Source organism: Heteronotia binoei, chromosome 11 (genome assembly GCF_032191835.1).
Source record: "Heteronotia binoei isolate CCM8104 ecotype False Entrance Well chromosome 11, APGP_CSIRO_Hbin_v1, whole genome shotgun sequence".
NCBI lineage: Eukaryota > Metazoa > Chordata > Lepidosauria > Squamata > Gekkonidae > Heteronotia > Heteronotia binoei.
The window spans coordinates 49868599-49891263 of record NC_083233.1 but is presented as its reverse complement, the minus strand read 5'-3'; the positions used below and the strand labels follow the sequence as shown (position 1 = coordinate 49891263).

Here is a 22665-nt window from a genome sequence, read left to right as displayed (position 1 = left end):
AAACAGGGTGGGTTAGGCTTGCCTAATTTAGAGGCTTACTATTTGGCTGCTAATTTAAAAATATATATTATGGTATGCAGTGAAAGGCTGTGATAAAGCTTGGGTAAACATCGAAGCATCCTATTTATTAGGGGGCCAACTATGGGAAGCCATCTGGAATACTCCAAATGATAGGCATTTCATTTGCAAAGACAATCCTTATTTATCCCTAACATTAAAGATCTGGGACAAATACAAAAAAATTCTAATACCATCTATTTCACCTATGGCAAGCTTTCTAGGACAATCCTGGTTTAAACCAGGTCGTGCTACAAATGATTTTAAAGTCTGGAGAGAGGCTGGTATATATCAATTTCAAGACATTATTAAAAACAAACAAATGTTGACTAAAGCGCAACTAGAAACCCAACAAATGTTGACTAAAGTGCAACTAGAAACCCAATATAACATAACTATACCATGGTTTCAATATCAGCAACTTCATTATGTCCTACATAATCCTAGAATTATAGATATAATAGATAGGCCATTAACACCTTATGAAAACCTGTTAAAAAGAAGTCCCATACAAACTAGAACTTTAACTTCAATTATTTATAATCTTCTTAATTTTAAAAGTTGGTCTGAAATTACTAGTCAACAAAAGCTTGGAAAAAGGATTGTGGTATATCATTTACTTTAGAACAATGGCAGACTATATGGGAGTCCCCCCTTTATAGTACCTACACTTTAAAATTAAAACTTCAGAATTATAAACTCTTCTCAAGGTGGTACCTAATGCCCAAAATGTTATTTCTGTCCCATATAAAAGCTACCCCTGAATGCTGGAAACAATGTAGATAGGAAGGGTCTTTTCTACACTGCTGGTGGCTGTGCCCGGAAATTAATAATTTTTGGAAGGAGATTAAAAAATAGTAGACAATATTGTTAAGGGTAATATTCCTTTTACGCCGGAATCAATCCTTCTGAACTACTGGCCAAATTTAAAAACTTTCTTCAGTAAAAAGAGAGTTGGCAGCTTTACTACTCATGGCGGCTAAGCTTCTGATAGCACAACATTGGAAGAGTGATGTGTCTCCTAATAAACAACAATGATGTCCAAAGTATGGGAAATAGCAGCATTAGATAAAACTAGCTATACAGATAAGGGTGAATGAATTACCGCAGAAAGACAATAACTTTATTGAAAAATGGTTGCCTTTTTTAAACTATATTAGTTTAGATGATGACTTTGAAAAATGCATTCCAAAAAAGTACATAAACTCGTACTACTGAAGTTTTTCTTAATTCAAAAATATAAGATGATACAATGAAAGATAATATATTTGAAATATGGATGGTAAATGCTTAGCTATGAATTAATAGAAGACTGTAAGAGTACTCATAATATTGTTTTTATGTATTTATTTGTTTTATTGTTTATTATGTTTAATGTCTATGAATATTTTGTTTAGAAAAATTAATAAAAATTTAAGTGTTAAAAAAATGAAGGGGGATAAGGGTCGTTAGTGTGTTCTTTTACTGTCTTGAGTAAGATAGATCCCAGTACGCAGCCCTGTTGGTCTGAAGCAATAGAACACAGCAGTAGACAAGTGCACCTATAAGACCAACTAAGTTTTATTCAGAATGTAAGCTTTTGAAGAAGGGGATGTGGAAAGGAGAGGATGTTGGTGGTGCATTTTTCCCATGCAGAGAAAAGATGTGAGAAAAGTTTCTGTGGCAGCTTTAAATAGAAGGATAAGAAAGTAACTACAGTTGCTGTTGGAGCAGGGATGCATGCATGCTTCTTATTGCTTGCAGAATTACTGGTCACCCCTGAGTACCACTCTTCCTTATTCTGCATTACTCCTTCAGTAAATCAAGATGCAGATGAGGTTTCAAAAATATAAATCAGCTTCTTGTTCTTATTTTAGAAGCACACTGGTAGCGAGTGAAACTTTTGTATCAATCGTTGACTGTGCTGCCAGGCCTCGCATTCAGCAGGAGCTCAGAGGAGCACAGCTCCTGAACCTTTCTGAGGGTTCCCCCTCCTCCTCCCCATCTTGTCCACTGAATAGTAGGTGCAGCTGCATAACAATCCCTGGATGTACTCCACCACCTATTTTTCTACAAAGCAACCCCTGTGTGCTGCCATATTTAAAAAGTAAAGGTAGTCCCCTGTGCAAGCGCCAGTTGTTTCCGACTCTGGGGTGACATCTCATCACAACATTTTCACAGCAGACTTTTTTATGAGGTGGTTTGCCATTGCCTTACCCAGTCATCTACATTTTCCCCCCAGCAAGCTGGGTACTCATTTTACTGGCCTTGGAAGGATGGAAGGCTGAGTCAACCTTGAGTCAGCTACCTGAACCCAGCTTTCACTGAGATCAAACTCAAGTCATGAGCAGAGCTTGGACTATAGTACTGCAGCTTACCACTCTCTGCTATGGGGCTGCCATATTGTGAAACAGTAATAGTTTTTCAACGGGCTTCAAGGAAAGTTCCATGCATAAACCACTACAATAGGCAAATCCAGCCCATCAGGTCATAAGTAACAGTGGATAGGAGCATGGCTGGTGATTGGTTGCTCCCAGAATATCATTTGAAGTTGGTTAAAACTCCCCTGAATTCTCAGTTTAGAGAATGCAAATCTGGAAGCAGGAGCATCCTTTAGAGAGGGCTCCATTCAGGATAGGCATGATACTCACTCTATGTTGCCTGGATTGGATGGGGTCTGTGCATCCTCCAAGAAGTCTTTCAGAGATGATGATTATGGTGATGGTGGTTTAAATTTATATCCCGCCCTTCCCAAAATGGACTCTGAGTGGGTAACATCAAACTGCATAACATTAAAAACCAGTTAATATATAATCATTAAAAACAGATGGAACAGATGAACAATTAAAAGATGGCAACAAGGATAGAGCAAATTCAGAATAGAACAAATTCAAACCCCTCTCCCCCAATAAACTGGACAGATGGTAGCAAGAGTACACCACTCATAAAGTGGTGAGACTACCACTGCTGGGAAGGAGTTGGGTGTTGTCAGCATATTGATAGCATATCACTCCATGGCCCTGACTCACTTCTCACAGGGATCCCACGGACATGCAGAATTGCAGAAGCCAGGTCATGCGTAGCCAAAGGAAGCATGCTTTTAGAGTCTGGCTGGAATGCTGTCTTAACAGACTTTTCCTCCTGCTAGCATAGTCTAGACAGCTGGCAGCAGCTGGTCCCCTCCCCCATCTCATTAAGCTGGTTTTCATGATTCTAACCAGGTTGGCAGCAGCGATGGGTAATCAAGGTCTTCTTGAGGACTGACATGACATGCAGATGCTGTGGCTTAGTGGTAACCAAGAGTTAGGAAGTGGCCTGGAAGAGCTCTTAATTGTCTGAGCAAAGTGCAGGCTTTTTAGCAGTGTGGAGCACTTTCCCAGCTCACCCAGGATCAAAAGCATCATGGCTGTTTTCCATTTTTTTTCTTTCTTGGGAGCAACGTAGCAGCAACCAAAGGATAAATATCAAATCCACAAATCCTTGTGTGGCTAAGAATCCATTGTTCCCATTCTTTAACCTAGTGTTTCTAGTCCCCTTTCTGCTTTGACCAGGCTCCCAGCAGGTGGGCTCCCTTGTGACCCAGCACGCTCTGTTGCTCTTCCATCTGTCCTTGGTTGTTGCTTTGCTATCTAGGCTGGTTGGGAATTGGTGAGTTTCAAAAGGTGCACAGGAGAGGGCCTCTTCTATTCTTGGTTCCTCCAAATCATTACTCGGGAATTGTTTGCTCCCACTTGTACCTCTGTATTTTGACAAGCTTTCACCTGCCAGCAGGGCTTTTTTTGAGCAGGAACGCACAAGAACACAGTTCTGGCTGACTTGGCATTTGGAATGTGGCCTAATATGCAAATGACATCCTGCTGGGCTTTTTCTACAAAAAAAGCCCTGCCTACCAGTAGTGGTGGGAAGTGCCGTCAAGTTACAACCAACTTAAGGTGACCTATAGGGTTTTCAAGGCAAGAGCTGTTCAAAGGTGGTTTGCCATGGCTTGCTTTTGTGTAGAAACACTAGACTTCCTTGGTAGTCTCCCATCCAAGTACTAGCCAGTTTAGTTTCTGAGATCACCCTGTTTAGTTTCTGAGATCTGCTGAGATCACACTCGCCTGGGCCACCCAGTTCAGGGTGGTTTTCCCCCAGTAGTTCGGGCAAACCAGGTAAGGAAGCTTTAAAGTTACTCCCCCCACCCCATTAAAGGCTACGAACAAACATGGGCATTCATGCTAGCACAACTTCAGTGACCTCGGTTGCCAGACTGACCTCCAGTACCCATTTGCTTCTTTTCTTTTTGTCTCCTGCTGTCCTGACAGACCTAAGCATACATTTTTCTAGTGGTGAAATCTGTTAACAATTTCTTGAGGGCTGAGTCCTTGTCCTTCTACAGTGGGGTTGGACCAAGTGATCCCTTAAAGTCCTCCCAGCTCTAGTGATTTTCTACACTTTCTTAACTCGTTACTTTTTGACTTTTAAAATACATTACCAGAAATGTGTCTGTGTCTTTCATGTCCCCCACCCCCAAATACACTGATGGGGCTGGAAAAAGATGAGGATGCCTGGGTGTTTTCCATCTGCTTTGACTTGAAAGAAATGGAGAGTGCTCTGAAAAGGCCATTGCCCCCCACACTCTTGTGGCCTGGTCTGTACTGGTTTCCTTCAATTATGCAAGTCCCTTCCCTGTGGGCTTGTAAGTGCTGTAGCAAGAACAGGGGAAGCCTGTGCTTGCTCAGCTTAGTCAACCCTCTCCTGCTAGTGTGGTTCCTGCAGTGCCTCCCTCCTTTTGCATGCCTTATATCAGCCATCCCTGCTTTTTTCTTTGACATCTTCTTTGTCTTGTTTAGTGTCAGGTTCCCAGAGGTCAGGGTGCAGCATGGGGGCTTCTGGCACTGAGCGCTCTTCTCTCCTACGGAAGCTATGAGCACAAAGTTCAGCTGAATTTGAGCTGCAGCTCCACGGAGCCAGCCTGAGACTGGATCTGCTGGTGGTGCTTCAGGCTGTGGGCAGGCAGGAAGGTGTTGAGTTGCAGAACCAGGGCTCTCTCTGCTTTCTACATTATTTATTTTGGCTTCCTCCTTGTCCAAGCCTGCCTGTCTGTTAAAGCTGGTGGAAAACAGAGCCTTGCTTGCCATGCAGAAAGCATCTCTTTCTCTCTACACAAGTTCTTTTCCTTTCTCCAGAGAAATTCATGAGCCACGGAACCGTCTCAAAAGGCTTAGAATGGATCTAAGTCTGGGCTCTGAGAGCAGTGGGACTTGAGTTATGAGCAGTGCAGGTTTCAAAATAAGTTTATTTAACATACAGTAAAAATAATTAGATGCAATAAATTTAAGTTGAATTCAGTTTGAAAAACCATTTTTGGAGTATATTCTGTACTTTTAAGTGGCATGTTTGGTAATGTTAAATTGACCTTGTACTTCTTGTGTACAATGTAAAATTTCTTGCTGAGGTTTACTGGGAGGGGGGACTACACTCATATCAGCAATGTTGTATGGTGTAGACTTCAAGTGGTAAATCTTCAGTTTCCTAAAGTGGGGTGGTGGAAAAGTGTACCCCTCCCCCAAATGGACTTCACGTTGCTCTGTAAAAACTAAAAAGGTGAACAAAAACAAAATACCTCTTGTCAACTTCTGACTGGACATGAGATGTTATTTTTGGTTATTGTTCAGAATTCTTGTTTTTAATCTTTTAAAAATAATAATAAAGGATTTGCAGACATCGGTACTTAACAGTAGTGCCAAATCATGAAACTCTTATTTTTCTGCATTTGCCATGATTTCTGCTACATATATTTGCCCCCCCCCCCCAACTCAATGTAAAGTTTAAGGGAAATTCACAAATTTTTAATTTGTTTTAGGACCCAGGTTTTAATTGAAGTTCTGAAGGTGGTAGATGTTATGCTGAAAGTACCCCTAGAATTTTAAAACAGAGATCATTCACATGACTTTTACCCCCAGAGTGACTTGAGAATTACTCTCTGTGTTGAGTGAAGGCTGAATCAGCCATATGTTTTGTGCGAATCTAGGACTGGACTCTTCATCTGGCAATCATAGGAAGGGCCATTTCAGCACTGGCTGGCTAAAAAGTTCTAGCTGCCAGGCCTTCAAGGGTCCTGTGAAAGAAAATGGGAAAACTAGGGACAAAACATAACTGCTTTGTGATTTAAAGAGACAGAGATGCAAAGTAAAGCCCCAAAATCTGGAACAGGTGCAAGGTGTGATCTCACGAGCTAAGTTAGAGCATGTTCTGCCACTGTGCCACAGAGGCAGTCTTGCCCTATGTATTAGCTGGTTCAGTGGGAGCCCTCCTGTTTCAGGAAAAGCTTGATATGGATATTAGAAGCTCTTTTTGTTGGATGGTGCCCATGAAGTGTGGGCATGACCAGCTGTCAGATAGGCAGCCTGTTGATGCCTCGTGCAACATCCTGTGGGTGTGTTTTAGGGTGTAAGGTTAATAACTAAAGAAAGAGAGCAATATATTGGCCCTAACGTGAGTCTCACCTTACTCAGGGAAGTGCTTAATTTGATGGATCTTCAGGCAATTCTTAAGGACAATTGCAAAGCTGTAGGCAAACACCCTTAAAAAGTCTGCCGTGAAAGCAACATCACCCCAGAGTCAAAAATGACTGGTGCTTGCACAGGGGACTACCTTTACCTTTAGGAAATTAAATATAGAAAGTGCCTGTCTTTCAATAACTAGAATATCAGAAGAAATGGAAGTGATAAAATGTTTTTCTCTGATGTAGCACAGTTTAATGTAGCATGCATCTGAGTCACATTTAAATGTCTTCTGTGACTTTTTTTTGTATAAATAGCTTGGGCCCAAACCTGCTGCTAATCCTGGAATGTTCTGCAAAATGGCAGATGAAAGTTCCTGGTGGGTGTGATCAAACAACTCCTATTGAGACAAAGGATTCTGAAATCATAGTTTCATCTAACTAGCTATGGTCAGTGGGTGCTGTGTTACTGAGCTGTGGCCCCTCCAGAAGAGAGCTGAGAGCCAGTTTGATGTAGTGGTTAACTGCGTAGACTCTTATCTGGGAGAACTGGACTTGATTCCCCACTCCTCAACTTGCAGCTGCTGGAATGGCCTTCGGTCAGCCATAGCTCTCTCAAAGTTGTCCTTGAAAGGGCAGCTTCTGTGAGGGCTCTCTCAGCCCCACCCACCTCACAGGGTGTTTGTTGTGGGGGTGGTGTTAAAAGAGATTGACTGCTCCGAGACTCTTGAGATTCAGAGTAAGGGGTGGGATGTAAATCCAGTATCATCTTATCTATTCATAATTGGTATTTACTTCTATAATAAATAGTCCAAAATACTTGGGTGCCTGTTCTGCACCACCTTGCACATACTAAGTATCACGGGGTACATATAGGTCTCGTTGAAATGAGGTGCAGGGCCCTTGTGCCATTCCTGCTCATTTAATCTCATTCTTTCTGGTAGTCCCTTAGGTTTTTCTATTAAGATCAAATTAAAAACATTCCCCTGACAGGATGGTCTTTGAAATGCCACCTCAGCCTGTATGTTGTTCCACTGTGGTGGCAAGCATTAGGAGCATAGCTGGAAGGCATCTTTAGTCCTGGAGAGTGCAGAAAATAAAGATGTGTACAAAAGGGAAATAGCTGGTCCAGGCAGGAGGGAGAGCCTTCTCTCTGCTATCTTGGTGTAGCAGGGCTGTGCATCTCCCTCTGCACTAATTGTCAAGGAGCACAATCCATCTGTGCAGACCTCAGGAAAATGAATGGGAATTATGGAAGAGCTCTCCTCATTCTCAATTCAAGGGGTAAGAAGCAGGAGGAGAACTTCCTGCAGTTTTGTGACTGAGGCCTGCCTACCTCCATGTAAAAAGATGGGGAGAAACGAAAAGAGAGAAAAGAGGTGCATAGGGCACCAGAGGCACCATCTCTTTTTTTTCTCTGCCTGCTTCTATGACTGTTAACTCTCTCTGTTGCTTCTGCCTTTTATAGCACCCCAAATCCATTGCCCAATGCAGGTGTTTTGCCTTGTAATCAGTTGAGACTGTCTGTTTGATGTTAGGATGCACATATATTTAATTTCACAGAGTTGCACACACAAGATAAGTAACTTGCCTCTATTTTTCCAGGAGGAACTGCAGACTTTTCTTGTGATTGTTGAACCAATGGAGTGGCTAAACTGATTATTACAACAGCAAACCTTTAGAACTCTGGAACAAAGGTGAATTTTTAGAGGAACTCACACCGTAGTTTTAGACTACATAATTAGATTGCCCATGCACAATGAACTGCCTTAGTGCAAGGGTGTCCCCCAAAATCCCCATAGTTATCTTCTGTAATTTCTAGTAGTTATATGCAAGCTGGCAACAAGTTTATAAAAATGCAGAAGTGTAATCGTGTGTTCAGAATATCTCTGCTGTAGGGCCATTAATTGCTTCAGGTATGCAAGAAGGTGACAGTGTTGAAAGAAGTTTGCAAAGCTGCTGTGACCTGCTTCTCCTTGAAATATGCACGTTCTAATCTTACACATTAGAAAAAGTAAAGTGAAATGAAGGCATAGGGGACCAGTGAGCCATCTCAATATGGCTTACCTTGGATGAGTGACGCAGTGTTCTTCACAGTGTTCTCCTTTTGTCAAGATGGTGTAAGCCAAAATGCCCTCAAAAGAGGTTGGGGAATTGACAGGTGGGCACCTATTGCTTAAAAAAGAATCTAGAATCTATGTATACAGGATTCCACTTCCAGAAATTATTGCTTAAATTTGCCAAGGACACTAATTAAGTAAAACCATTAAAAATTTATTACAGAAAAATATAGAACACACATACAAGGTAATGAATACATACAACACACGTACAGTCCTAATAAAAATAGAGAGAATTGCATAGAGGTAACATAGAGGTAAAGGTAAACAGGGTGATAATTACCGATTGTCGTCTTCAAGGAAGGCTCCAATGGCGACAAACGAGGACGATGGGGAAGGGGACCTTCAACTGGCCAAGAATCGGGGATGTATCTAAGCAGCAGGAATGGGGTACTGCTAGATGCACACCTGTGGGGAGCTGGGTCACAGGTTCTAAGGACTACCTTGAGCCCTTAGGGAATAGGAGGTACAAGGGCTGATGACAAGTGCTCAGCTGGTACATGACCTCAGAAAAAGGGGAGGCTCCGCAATGACCGTAAGGGCTGGACTTATGCGGTAGCCAATAGCCAGTTTATTGGGGGCACCTAATTGGATGCCCATACCTGGCCAATGAGCAGACTTGGCCCTGGTTACCTGATTGGACTTCCAGGTAACAATGGGCCAAAGGGGGAGGCTCCAGGATGACCATTAAGGGAAAGAATGGGAGAAATTATTGGGGTGGAGGTGATTAAGGCTATCGAAACTTATCTAAAAGGTGACAATAGATGGCCAAATTGCTACTAAGGTAACACCTGACCTATACAAAAAACTTGGCTCTTGGTGAAGATATTCTTCCTCTTCTTCATTCCTCTGCTGGCACCATCCTTTGTCTTGGGTTCCGTTGGACAAAAGCTTAGGCAGTCTGACAGGATCCACGCCTAAGATAAGCTTGATTGCCTTATGCATAGGTGACATCTGTTAAGTACGTGAGCCTCCCGCTTCGCTGTCATGGAGTCTGGCACTGCAGGAAGATAGCTGCTGGTGATGTTAGCCTTCCCATATGGATTCTATGGTCAAGGCTGGAAACTGCTTGCGCAGACAGTTCCTGGTGGCGCAACTTCTTCCGCTGCAATGGCTGAGATGGTGAGCGCACGGGGTCACGGAGTGACTGGAAACCCGTCTGTTCTCCTTGTTAGCACTCTTCCAGAGACATGGAGTGCTACTGCAACGTTGTGGCTGTTAGTACTCACATAAGTCCCTTACAGTCTGGTAGACAAAACCCACATTCTCCAGGCACCCTGGCAACCAAACGGGTGACTACGATATTCTAAAATTAGGGGTCTTTTTCTCACAATGGCACATCGCTTTCTAATTCAGCAGGGGAAAGGAAACTGCTTTTTTTTTGTTCTGGACTAGGCAGTAAGGGCTGTCCCTAGTGCCCCTTTCGTTCCAGCCCATGGACAGTTTCCTGTAGAAGCCTGGCAGGAATGGGTTGTTATTTTCTGCTGCAGTTTTAGCCAAAAGGACAGACCTGAAGCAAACCTCAGTCAGTATTGTCTGCCATGATCAGCCTGTCCTAAAAGTTGGATGCCTGCTGCCAGGCTAATGCTTTGAATGGGTAAATGCAGAAAAATGAAGGAAAATGAGCAGGATGACTCTGAGCTGCTTCCAGTTGCTGCTGTGAACTTGTTGGTGATGATGTGAAGAATAGAATCCCAACTGGTTGACACCTTGACCTCTAAACTTATGAGCCCAAAAGTTCAGAAGCATTTTCAGAATCCCAAGAAGAGAGTGCCTTTAGGATTTGGTTGACACTGATTTGGGAATTTTGGGTTGAGGTAGCTTGCCGATGAAAACCCTCGAGGATAGAATCCTGAAAAGGGGCTCATTTGATTCACATGGTGATTTTTTTTTTTTTTTTTTGCTGTGAGCTATGCTTATATATATTGCACATGGAGTCATTTTCCTCAGCTAGTTGGCTCTGTGCAGACCTTGCAGATGGACTTGGGACTGATTCTGTTTTGTTTCAGTGACGTGGGAATGGGGGCTGTTCCACGCTCAAAGGTCTTTTCCACTTAGAACTTTTTCAGGAAAGTTGCATATATTTGCTCTACGTTGGTCATTTTCAGACTGTGGGATGGGACCACCATTCTTTTTCAGGCAAGAAGTGAGCCTGGGAGGAAGGAAGTTGAACAGGGTGAGCTGAGAGAGGAGTCTCTGGGAAGCTTGAGGGCAGATTTAATTTTTTCTTTACATAGTGTGTGAAATGGCCATAAAATAAAGCCTTGTTGCTGAATAAGGCAATATTATTTATGAATACAAAAAAAGAAAGATCAGGCAGTATCCTGCTTCCACTCCATGTACTGAACATCTTGTTTCCCAACATCCTTTCTATTTCTGTAGACATTCCCTACCCCTGGAAAGATAATTCCCTGGTCTGCAGTACTGTGGGTTGTGGGGGCTGGAGAAAAAACAGTAAGGAATTTAAATCAGCTTTCCTCCCTCTTTTGCAAATGCTGCTCTGCTATGGAAAGGGGAGTCTCTTTCATCCTTATCACACCACCCCACCAATCCTCAAGGCTGTTGTTCTGCACAGATCCTGCATCCCCAGGAATTATCATTCCATGGTTCTGGAAGAACTGAAGGAAAGGAGTGGAACATGGGAAAATTCTGTGTGCCTTGATCACACTCATAGTAGGATCCTGCCCAATGTGTTCATTATTAACTGTTGTGAGTGTTAACTCATGTGTTTTATGCTGGGGAGGAGGAAAGTAGCATGGAGTTACTTTGGAGCCGGGTCCTGAAAAGTAGTACAAGTTTTAAACCAGAACCCACTTCAAAAAACTTGACAGCCACTCCTCTGAGTAAATAAATGAAGCCATGTGTGGCAGGCCTCTTTGTGTTCTTCCGGACTCCCATGAAAGGGAAGGCTTTGGAGTTCAGTTGCTGAAGAATGGAGGAGGGGCTGGAAGGGACTCTGTTTCCTTAGTAACTAGACAGGTCTCTTGCAGTGCCTGGTGTTGGCTGTGTATTTATTTTTAGTAATATAAAATATTTCGCCTCTCTCCTTGGACTTGAGGTATGTCTCTAGTTTTTTGTCAGATAATCAGCTACACAGTTGATTTGCCTGCTGAAGGAAGGAATCTCACCTTGGTGGGGAAAATGACAAGTATCCTCCCATGCTTTGGGAGGAGTGATAATAGTTTTCCAGAAAAAACGTGAAGTGGAAAACTTCCTGATGCCTTAAATAGAAGGTGGTTTGATTTAGCACATCTCTTTTACTTATATTTATTAAACAAAAAATTAAGAATTCTGTATTAATTTTAGGTCCTAATAACAAATACTTGGCCCTGGCCTGGATAGTCCAGGCTAGCCTGAATTCATTAGATCTCGGAACCTAAGTGGGGTCAGCCCTGTTTAGTACTTGGGTGGAAGACCCCCAAGGAAGTCCAGGGTTGTTGCTACACATGTCTCTTGCTTTGAAAAGCCCATGAGGGATCACTATAAGTCAGGTGCAACGTGAAGGGAAACAATAACAAATACTTGAACTAAAATACTTAATTGGGGAAAACATCATATGTGGTTTATTGAAAAGTTTTATGTGAGAATTATTTGTATTGGAATAATAGCTTGTAAAAAAACCTACCACCATCATATATACTTCCTGTATGGTCTTTACACTTAAGAAAAACAAGACATGTACTCACAAAATTCCTAGGGATAATCACTTGAAAACATTTATTACACCTGTAAAATTTGCTAAGCTTCCCCAGTACTGTATTTGCAAAGGTATCTATTAATTTTTACTAGTTTTAGGAAACAATGAATCTTTGGGAATTGAAAAGTTTCCACAGGAAGACACTACAGCCTGATAGATATCAGCCTAGCCCCGGATGTTTTGAATGCCTTTTCACTTTTTTCCTTTGTATTTATATTATAGTATTGGGTTTTTTGCTAGCCGCATTGAGTCCTCATTGAGATGTGGGATAGGAAATAATTTAAAAAGTGCCATCAAATTGCAACTGGCTAATGGCAACCCTCATGGAGTTTTTGGACACAAGCTGGGATGGTTTACCATTGCCTTCCTTTGTGTAGCAACCCTGGACTTCCTTGGTGGTCTCCCATTCAAGTACCAACTGTGGCTGACTCTACTTAACTTCCAGACTCTGACAAGCTCAGCTATTCAGGGGGCTAATTGCGTGCCGTCAAGTCACAACCAACTGTTGGTGGTGGCGACCCCAGGACCTTGGAGTTTTCAAGGCAAGAGATTATTTGCTGCTTACCTTCCTCTGCAGAAGAACCCCAGTCTTCCTTTGCAGTCTCCCATCTAACAATGATGAACCCTGCTCAGATTCCACCTGTGATGAGATTGGGCTAGGCTGAGTTGTCAGGCTGCTTGGGATAGGAAATGCATTAAAATAAATCAATCTCTGCTTGAGAGATTTTGGTTCTCTGCACGTCCACCCTGGGCTGACCTATGTGCTCAGTGTTGCTGCAGATGCTAGAAGTATTCATTAAATGTAATTTTAATGACATTGGGCACCCTGCCTTTCTCCTAACACAGTCAGGAACCAAAGCAGGTGATGACAAATAAAATATTTAAAAATTAGTATTTAACTGTTGACTATTTATTGATACATAATTTTAAAGTAGGCAATTAAATGTGCAACTAAAATAAATTGAAACCATTAGAACAACATCCCTGGTGAGACAACAGTATTTTAGGGCATCAAAGAAGTGCCTCTTATGTCTTTAAGATCCTTTGTAATGTCATATTGAAAGCTATGGCATCTCCTTCAGATTAGGCCAGGCAATGAAATATTTTGGGCCAGTGAAGTCCTGGGGTTGGCACTGTGCTTCTGTGTAAAACTTTGCTTCTTTTGCTTGGGAGAGCCATGCCTTAGCACAGAAGCTTTTATGGGCTAGAATGTTTAAGCTGCTTTTTCTACCCTTTGATTTGCCTCCCGGTTGTCCACACCTGTGGCAGGCAGAACTGTGTGGACTGAAATGTGGAACACAAGCCAAAATGCTAAGGTACAAATGTAGGATTCATACTGTGGTTGCTGAACACTTACTGATTGTGATCTGTTATGTATACATGCCAAAACTGTTGATGCAGTTGAAGTTTAGAGTTTGGACCTGTGGTTTAAGACCCCCCCACACCCCCTCAAAAAAGACCCTTGAAACTTCATGCTTTCCCCTTTCTTCAGATCCCCTCCTCTGCCTAGAGTACACATTTATTTCTTTAATATATTTATATCCTGCTATATCTTGATACTGAAGGCAACTGACAATGTCACAAGTTATAAGGAGACAAAAACAACATAATAGCTCATTAATAAGATTTTTTTAAAAAAATACAGATTAATACCTAAGTATATTAGGGATGGCAGCATCCATGTGGGACCTGTCAGACTACGGAAATCAGTTCCTCTGCAGAAAATGGATACTTTGGAGGGTGGACTCTATAGCATTGTACCCTACTGAGGTCTCTGTTCTCCTTAGACTCCACTCCCAAATCTCCAGGAGTTTCTCAACCTGAATCTGGCAACCATACCTCTCCATCCCTCACCAGTGACCTGGGGGGATGTGGCACAACCCTATTAAGCATACAAATTTTGCTTTGCCTTCACTTTTGCATACCAACATGCTTACTAGTAGTCTTGTACCTCCTGATGGCACTTTTGTTCATCCTTAGGAAAGAAACTTTCCAAAGATTAGATCATATGTAAGAAGCAACCTATTGCCTGATGAACTTTAACCTGGGCCTTGAACCCTCCACCCTTTCCATTCCTCTTGCTTTCTGTCTACAGAGGCTTTTGTGGCTCAGTTCTGTCTGACAAGATTTCTTAGGAATACTGCATTAATGTGTGTATTGTAAGGAAATTTGAGAATGAGTGCACCCAGGGCAGTTTGCAAGAAGGAATGTTAGGAGAGAAGCTGCTGGCCTCCTAGAGGGTGACCTCCCTTGTTTGCAAACGGGCAGGCATAATGTGCAGAGAAAATAAAATATGACAGTTCGTTCCTAGTATTCTTGTGTTTTCTTTGAGCTTGGAAAGGGCCTGAATTTACCAATGACCCTACAATGTCTGGATTCAAGAAGCTAAACATATTTCAATCCAGGGGACTGCTTCTGAGCTGGACCATACACATCAGTCTTATGAACAGCACATGGCTGTTGGGACACAACCTGTGCCATCAAAGTTGATAGAAATGTCAATGTTCTGAGACAGGAATGCTTTAAAATAAGGTGCAATTCCAAATGATCCTGGATATGTCTGACGGTTTTTCCATGCAGATTTGGGCAAGGCATCATGATGGGCTTCAGTAGGCACTGGATATGGCTGCAGGGAAACCGAGAAGGACGAAGAACACCAGAGAAATTGCAGTATACTTGTGGGACAGCTTAGAATGCTTAGGGTTAAGAAATGTAATTCCATTTTCTCAATTGCTGCTTGTTCTCTTCTCAGATGCCTCCTTCAGTGGGATACCACCCGGCTATGCCTATGACGTGGACAGGGCTGAAGAACAACGGCGACATCACGACCAGATGCCCTACATTGATGACTCACCTTCTTCTTCTCCCCATCTCAGCTCCAAAAGCCGGGGTAGCAGAGAAACCCTCTCCTCAGGATCACTGGAGTCCACAAAATCAGTAAGAGCCTTTGTCATGAACCCTGTGGGTTGCAGCCTTACTCTGCCACCACTCTGGATTTATGGTCCCTTGGGAAGGCCAAGAGCACCCTCCCAAGCCCAACCAAAATGCCCCTTTTAGCCGGAAAAACACAGGCGTGAGGACCAGACAGAGAACATTAAAAGGATAAAGGTTTATTCATACAGGAATGGGCATTTAAAGCAAGACAAGGTACTTAATATATATAACAGTGTATAAAGGTAAATAAAAATAAACCCTAATGCAGCTACCTATACTTGCCTTAGTTTGTTAGTCTTCATGACCCACAGCCTTCTTTACCAGGCCGACTGCCTGTTACTCACTCTACTTCTGAGTGAGGGATCCTTCTCTCAGCCACAGACTGTCCTCTCAGCTTGACTCTAGAAGAGAAAAAGAATGCAGTTCTGCAGCCCACAAAGTTTTAAGTATCAATCTTCTCACACAGTCCCTGGACACTGATTGGTTACAGCAGGCACCAAGCTTTGTGGGGATTGTAGACTGTATCTGCTTTGTACTCCCACACTGGTCTCTAGGCCTAGGCTTCCCTAGGCCTTGTCTCCTAGTCCTGCACAGATCATGACAGCCTTTTATGTGTTAGTGGATGACCTTCAATGGCATCTGGATCGGGGTGGCTCAGCGGTGCTGATGTTGTTAGACCTGTCGGCTGCGTTCGACACGGTCGACCATCGGCTACTGACGTGCCGCCTCGCCGACGCGGGGATTCAGGGGTTGGCCTTACAGTGGCTTTCCTCTTTCCTGGAAGGTCGGGGACAGAGGGTCGCAATTGGGGGGGAGCTATCCCGGAGGTGCACACTCGACTGTGGTGTGCCCCAAGGGGCGGTTCTCTCCCCGATGTTATTTAACATCTACATGCGGCCTCTTGCCCAGATTGCCCGAAGGTATGGGCTAGGGTGTCACCAGTACGCTGATGACACCCAGCTCTATCTACTGATGGACGGCCAGCCGGTCTGCGCCCCGGAAAATCTTGATCGGGCACTACAGGCCGTGGCTGAGTGGCTCAGACTGAGTGGGCTGAAGCTAAATCCTGCGAAGACAGAGGTCCTTTGCTTGGGTTGCCGTGGCCCGGGACGGGGAATCCCCCTTCCAGTTTTTGACGGCGCGCCGCTGACGGCGGCGGACAGGGTCAGGAGCTTGGGGGTGCTATTGGAGCCTTCTCTAAAGATGGAGGCTCAGATAGCAGCCGCTGCCAAGTCCGCATTTTTTCATCTTAGGTGGGCAAGGCAGCTGGCCCCCTTCCTGGAGCGCGACGACCTAGCAACAGTGATCCATGCCACGGTCACCTCGAGGTTGGACTACTGCAATGCCCTCTACATGGGGCTGCCCCTGTCCCGAACTCGGAAATTGCAGCTGGTGCAGAATGCCGCGGCCCGGCTGTTATTGGGTCTCCCAAAGTGGGGACACATTCGGCCGGGTCTTCAGACTCTGCACTGGCTTCCAGTGATATACCGAGTCCGGTACAAGGTGCTGGTTATTACCTTTAAAGCCCTATATGGCCTGGGACCTGCCTACCTGAAGTCTCTCCCCACATGTTCCCCAGAGAGTACTGAGGTCGGGAACACAAAATCTCCTCACTATCCCTGGGCCAAAAGAAGCCCGCTTGAAATCCACCAGAGAAAGGGCTTTCTCCGTTATGGCCCCTACATGGTGGAATCAGCTGCCAGAAGAGGTGAGGGCCCTGCGGGACCTTGTTCAGTTCCGCACGGCCTGTAAGACGACCCTCTTCCGGCTAGCCTACATCTAGCTAAGATGAGAACTCAATGTAGCTTGCTTGACGTCTGTGCTATATGTAATTGGAATGTTTACTGGTTTTTAAGGTTTTAACTGTTTTAAATGTTTAATTGCTTATATATTTATATTGTTTAATTGTATGTTTGACTAATTTCTGGAAGCCGCCCTGAGCCACTTGTGGGAAGGGCGGGATACAAATCAATTAATAAATAAAATAAAATAAAAAATAAAAAATGCAGCCTGTGGGGATAAGGGGTGGGGTGGGCAGGCTAGAAAACTTGTATTTCTGTTCACAGTAAAAGTCTGCATCTTCAGAGATGCAACATGGGGAGGTCCCTTCAGATATATTGGAAGAGGTTTGCTGTACTACTTTACAGAGCTGCATCCTGCTAGGTACATTGAAGTCAGTGGGCATAACTCTGTTTAGGGTGACACTGCTTGCTATGCTTTTTGTTTGTAGAAGAAGTTCAGATTGGATGATTTGGGGGGGGGGGGACTGTGTCATATGGATGCTCCCCAAAAAACCTGCTTCACTTTATACATCAAAACCTCCATGTGGAAGCAGCTAAAAGTCTGCTGGGGCCAGGCCCGGGGTTAGGGGTGCCTGCGCTCCTAGCCCAAATCCCCAACCTCCATCACCCCCAATGATGTCATAATGATGTCACTGCCCTCCCCGCGGCCAGCCGCCATTTACTTCCCCTCGCCTGCCACCATCCCCTACCCGCCACCACCGGCCGAGCCGGCATCCGGCACAGAGGGTGGGCAGCAGCGGGTAGGCAGGCGGCTGCAGGGAGGGGAGGGCGGCGGCTGGCCACAGGGAGGCAAATGGCGGCGGGCAGCCACAGGGAGGGGACGATGGTAGTGGGCAGGCACGGGGAGGGGGTGGCGGTGGGTGGCCGCGAGGAGGCGAACAGCAGTGGGCTGTGGGCCGCCGCGGGGAGGCGAACTGTAATGGTGGGGAGAGGGGGCACCTCATGGCGCCCCCAGGCCAAGTGGCACCAAAGATGGCTGCCTACTTGGCCTACTCCCACACACCGGCCCTGGCTGGGGCATCAGGATGATGCTTGTTGTCATGTTTATTTATTTCAATTATACCCCACCTTTCTCACTGAAAGAGCCCCGTGGCACAGAGTGTTAAAGCTGCAGTACTGCAGTCCTAAGTTCTGCTCACAACCTGAGTTAGATCCCTGGCGGAAGCTGGGTTTTCAGGTAGCCGGCTTGAGGTTGACTCAGCCTTCCATCCTTCTGAGGTCGGTAAAATGAGTACCCAGCTTGCTGAGGGGAAAGCGTAGATGACTGGAGAAGCAATGGCAAACCACCCCGTAAAAAGTCTGCCGTGAAAACATGAAAGCAACGTCACCCCAGAGTCGGAAACGACTGGTGCTTGCACAGGGGACTTTTCCTTTGCTTTCTCACTGAAATTCAAGTTGGATTACAAAATTCGAAAACCAATTCAATCACACTGCAAGGATCTCTCAACAAACATTGCAGTAGGAACCCAAACACAAAAGCATGGAAAGCATGCCAATGCCATTACACAACATGTGGTTTATGCAGGTAGAAGATAATGCAGGAAATCTGTTGACTACGGTATCCTTCTGGATCACTGGGCTGCAATGGGATTGAGAAGTGCTGGGCTGGGCTGGTTCTTATCCTTGTTGGATGGTACAGTCCAGAAGGCTGTGCTACTTCTTTAGACTGTGGGGCTCAAGCCTTCCTCCTGTGCTTTTCAGCATCAACATGAAACCACTTGGGGAGGTTGAAGTGCTGCATGGCTTAGTGCCCAGCTCTTCCTTTCCTCTTAGGATCAGATGAGGAAGGCAAGGGATTTGCCTTAACTGAACCTAGAACCAGTGATGGGGTAGAAGACTTCATTTTTCTAGCAAGTATTTGTGTTAAGCTGAATGATTCTTTTATAGGGAAAGATTTTAATAAGTTTTTAAGTGTTGCTTGTTTTGTTTTGCTGGCCAAGACAGAGTATGTCTTTTGCTTGGTTTTTAAAAAATGTATGTGTTGTGGTCTTATGGCTTTTATAAGCCACTTTCAAAGCACCTGAATAACAATAAGCAGCAAATGAAAAATTTGAATGAAGAAAGAATAACATGGGGGAGGGGGAAAAGACAGGCAGTTGAGATGCGGGTGAGAGAGTGGAAGGGAGATTTGGTTGTGGTTGACTAATTGTATAGCTGGGGGGGGGGGAGGTACTGTCATTCACAAGCCACAATGTTAGCCTCAGGTCTATGAAATTAATATTCTGTACCCTGACAAACTGGATTCCAGAAGCTGTATGTAGAATTTCAGGTTTTGCACAGCTGACTGCAGTGTTTACTATTTTGCACGATTTGTTCTGCTTCTGTAAATCAAGGTGTGCAACTTTGAAACCTCACCCACAACCCCTGGGGATTTTCCTGTTTTCTTTTTCAAGCGTACCGTCACAGCTTTGTGCATTGTAATCTTGTTTCCTTTCCCCATGAAAAAACTGCACCCAACCTTTGCTTTCCTGGGCTTCCAGGTGAAATTGTGGTAGATCCTTGGGGTCCTCTGAACGAGGGTGTCTTTTCCTGGACTTCACTTTGTGCAGGGTTTTGTTAGATTTCACCAAGCCTTTTACACTTTCTGGGATCTAGTGCAGTGGGATCCTCTCCTGCTTCAGGCACTTCCCGGTAAGGGAAGCTCCTGTACTGATCTGGATGTACAAGGCCTGACTTTCCCAGAGGCTGCCTCTGCCCTTTGCCAAGCTGCCAGTTAAAAATGTTCCTCCCTGAGTGTGTGTAGGCAGGATGTCAGATAAAGCAAGCACAATTTAACCCCTTGATTGATGGAAGACCTTGCTGTACTTAGGGATGCAAGATGCAAGACTGATCGACATAAATGGAAGCTTCAGTGAAGCAGCACTGATAGGGGTTCACGAAAGGTTCCTTGCAGAGCATAGCAATCTTGGAGCCCCAAATAAATAAAAGGAGAGAATTTAAAATGGTGGGAGGTTGTGAAGAAGAATCCAATCCAAGGTGTATGTTTTCTGCTCTGCCCACTGCAGAAAGGAGTCCAATGGAGTCTTGTGTTAGCGCCTGAATTTCCAAAGCTATCCCTGTGGCTTACCTTTCTGTGGTTCCTTTTGCTTTACGATTCATTAGCTGCAGCTCGCACAAGAAGCAAGACCTTTTAATTTCCCAGGAGTCTGGTTTGGCAAGAGGGGGAGGGAAGCAGCAGCTTGCAGCAGTAATGCCAGTGTGTGTTTGAAGACCGTATTTCTCTGTGTCAAGACACTGATGGCAGCTCCTGCCGCTATAACAGGGAAGGAAACTCTGGAAATTAATTTTCTTTTCAGGAGCTGGAGCTTTTTACTGCCAGCTATTGTTTTTTGTTTTTTTTCTTTAGGCTCCTGTAGTGGAATACAAAGTCTTTAAGAAAAACGTGTGCCAGATCAGTCAGGCCATGGATGGTAGCTATTGGAAAGATGGGCTTGCAGCAGTCTAGCCAGGGGTGGTAGAGATGGTCAGTACATTGTTTCCTAGATGGACTTGGAGGACAGCCAAACCAGTTCTGCAAATGTAGCATTGCTGCTCCTCCGCTTCCAATTACCAAGGACTCAACCAGATGTTTCAGTTTTTTCCACATTTATTTTAAACAATGTATTTTCTTTTTGCAAACACAGCCTCTGGTATTGTTTTATCAAGGGGAAGGAGAACAGTGTGAGGGGAGAAAGGAAAACTTTCACACTCTCTTCTGTCACCATTTTTTTTGTAACCGCAGAGCTGCTTTTGTACTCATAGAGGGAGACAAATACAGCTACCTGTATGCTCTTCCCAGACAAATACAGGTGCCTGCATGCTTTCTCCAGAAGGAGTAATTTTTAAACGTAATTGATTTTATATATGTGTATTTTTAATGTTGTACGTTGCCCTGAACCTGGCACTAGGCGGGATAGGACGATTCATCCGATGTAATAAATAGTAGTAGTAGTAATAGTAGTAATAATAATAATAATATAGCTAGGGTGGCTTTTTTCAAGCAAGAAAAAGGCAGTAAAATTGAGAGGAAGCTGTAATCAATTTTTGTCGTCTTGTTTCCAGACTTTCACACCTCTGAACTGAGCCATGTTATACGAGCCACACCCAGGATGCCACCGTCTGCACACTCACAGCAGATTAATCCTCAAAAAATGGGCCAATCCCCCCTGAAACACATTTGAGCCAGTTTTTCTGAAGCCTTCTATGGAAGGGGCTGGGGATAGCCCCTCTAGAGAGGCTGTTTGGCAGGGAAGGGTGTACTAAAAATAACTGCAGATTAAACCTTGGATAGTTGAAGGGCCATGGCTCAGTGGTAGAGCATCAGTTTGGTATATAGAAGGTTCTGAGTTCAATCCCCAGTGTCTCCAATTTTAAAAAAGAAAGATCTGTCAGTAAATGAGGTGAAAGACCTCTGCCTGAGACTTTGGAGAACTGCTTGTCTGAGTAAACAATACTGACTTTGATAGACCAAAGGTCTGATTTCAGTATAAGGCAACATCATGTGGAAGGATCTGAAACAAGACTTTCCTGGATAATCTTGGCAGACTGGGGAAGATTCCTGTGAGATAATTCCTTCCTTAAGAGATACAGTCCCAGACTGTTTTGTACTTCTCAGAAATGAAATCTGTATTTCAAATAGTGTACCTTAAGCAAGTGGTTATCATTGACATTCCCAGTACCTGCTGGATGATTCTAGGGGGGTTAGCCTTATCTCTCTTCCACTAAGTTCATGATGTCACATAGTTACACTTGCATCCTGCGCAGAGCAGGTTGTCCTGGCTTCCACTCACCACTTCGTCTTTAGAATGCTCACCTGTTTTATATGCACATACCAAAACCACCCTAACATTGTGAGCAGGACACATCAATGAAACTGTATCATCCCCCTTGCTTGCAAAGAGGCAGAAGTGACTGGGAAGGGAAGGGTATGTCCAGGCAGCTGGAGAGAGCGCTTGAACCCAAGACAGGCCAACACAGCAGGCCCTGGTAAGCCCTTTATTTGGGGGGTGGGGGGAGGAAACCTTGAAAGCCTTCCCTCCTTGAGGGCTTGATGCTCTGCTCTTCTCCATTAAGCAAAGGCAGAGAAGCTTCCAAGCCCTTGGCTTGGAGGATCTTCAGACCCTGTGATTTCTGACCAAACATCGTACTTTCCCATCAGATGTCCCTTCTGTCCTCAGCATCTCAGCTTTCCCTTCCCTGTGCTACATTTTGTTTCCATCCCAAGGTCATCTGCTTTGTTGCTGGCTTTCACTTTCCCTTCCACCCACCCCCCTCGCCTCTTGTTCTCCACTGTTTAATGGTTTTGCCTGAATGTACAAGCCCTTCCTGAGCAGAGGTTGGCACGTATGCCATTGGGTGGTTATAAATAATACTGGCTTCTCTCCCTTGCTCCTCCGCCTCTCCCCACATGAAGCAGAGCTCGCAGGCTGTGCTGAAAACATTCCCTGTTCAGTATCACTCAAGGCTTCAGCAGCTTGTTAAACAGAAGTCTCGGAAGATAACGTGCATTGTGCAATTAATAAGGAATTGGCTTCCCCCCACCCCATTTCCAAGCGCTCTCTGAGAGCCTCTCTGAAGCCTCTGCTTTGCATTTGCACCACTTCTTGAAATGCT

At 44.3% G+C, this 22665-nt stretch overlaps 1 protein-coding gene across 2 annotated transcripts in view; it reads left to right on the top strand.

The window, feature by feature from the left end:
• The window catches only part of BCR (BCR activator of RhoGEF and GTPase), a 122380-nt gene that overhangs the window by 47508 nt on the left and 52207 nt on the right, over positions 1 to 22665 (top strand). For both annotated transcript variants that reach the window (XR_009555968.1, XM_060249587.1), the window contains exon 2: positions 15090 to 15274. Coding sequence is in view for 1 of the 2 variants with exons in the window: in XM_060249587.1 (XP_060105570.1) it covers positions 15090 to 15274 (185 nt within the window). In the remaining variant the exon portion in view is untranslated. The remainder of the gene's footprint in view (positions 1 to 15089; positions 15275 to 22665) is intronic.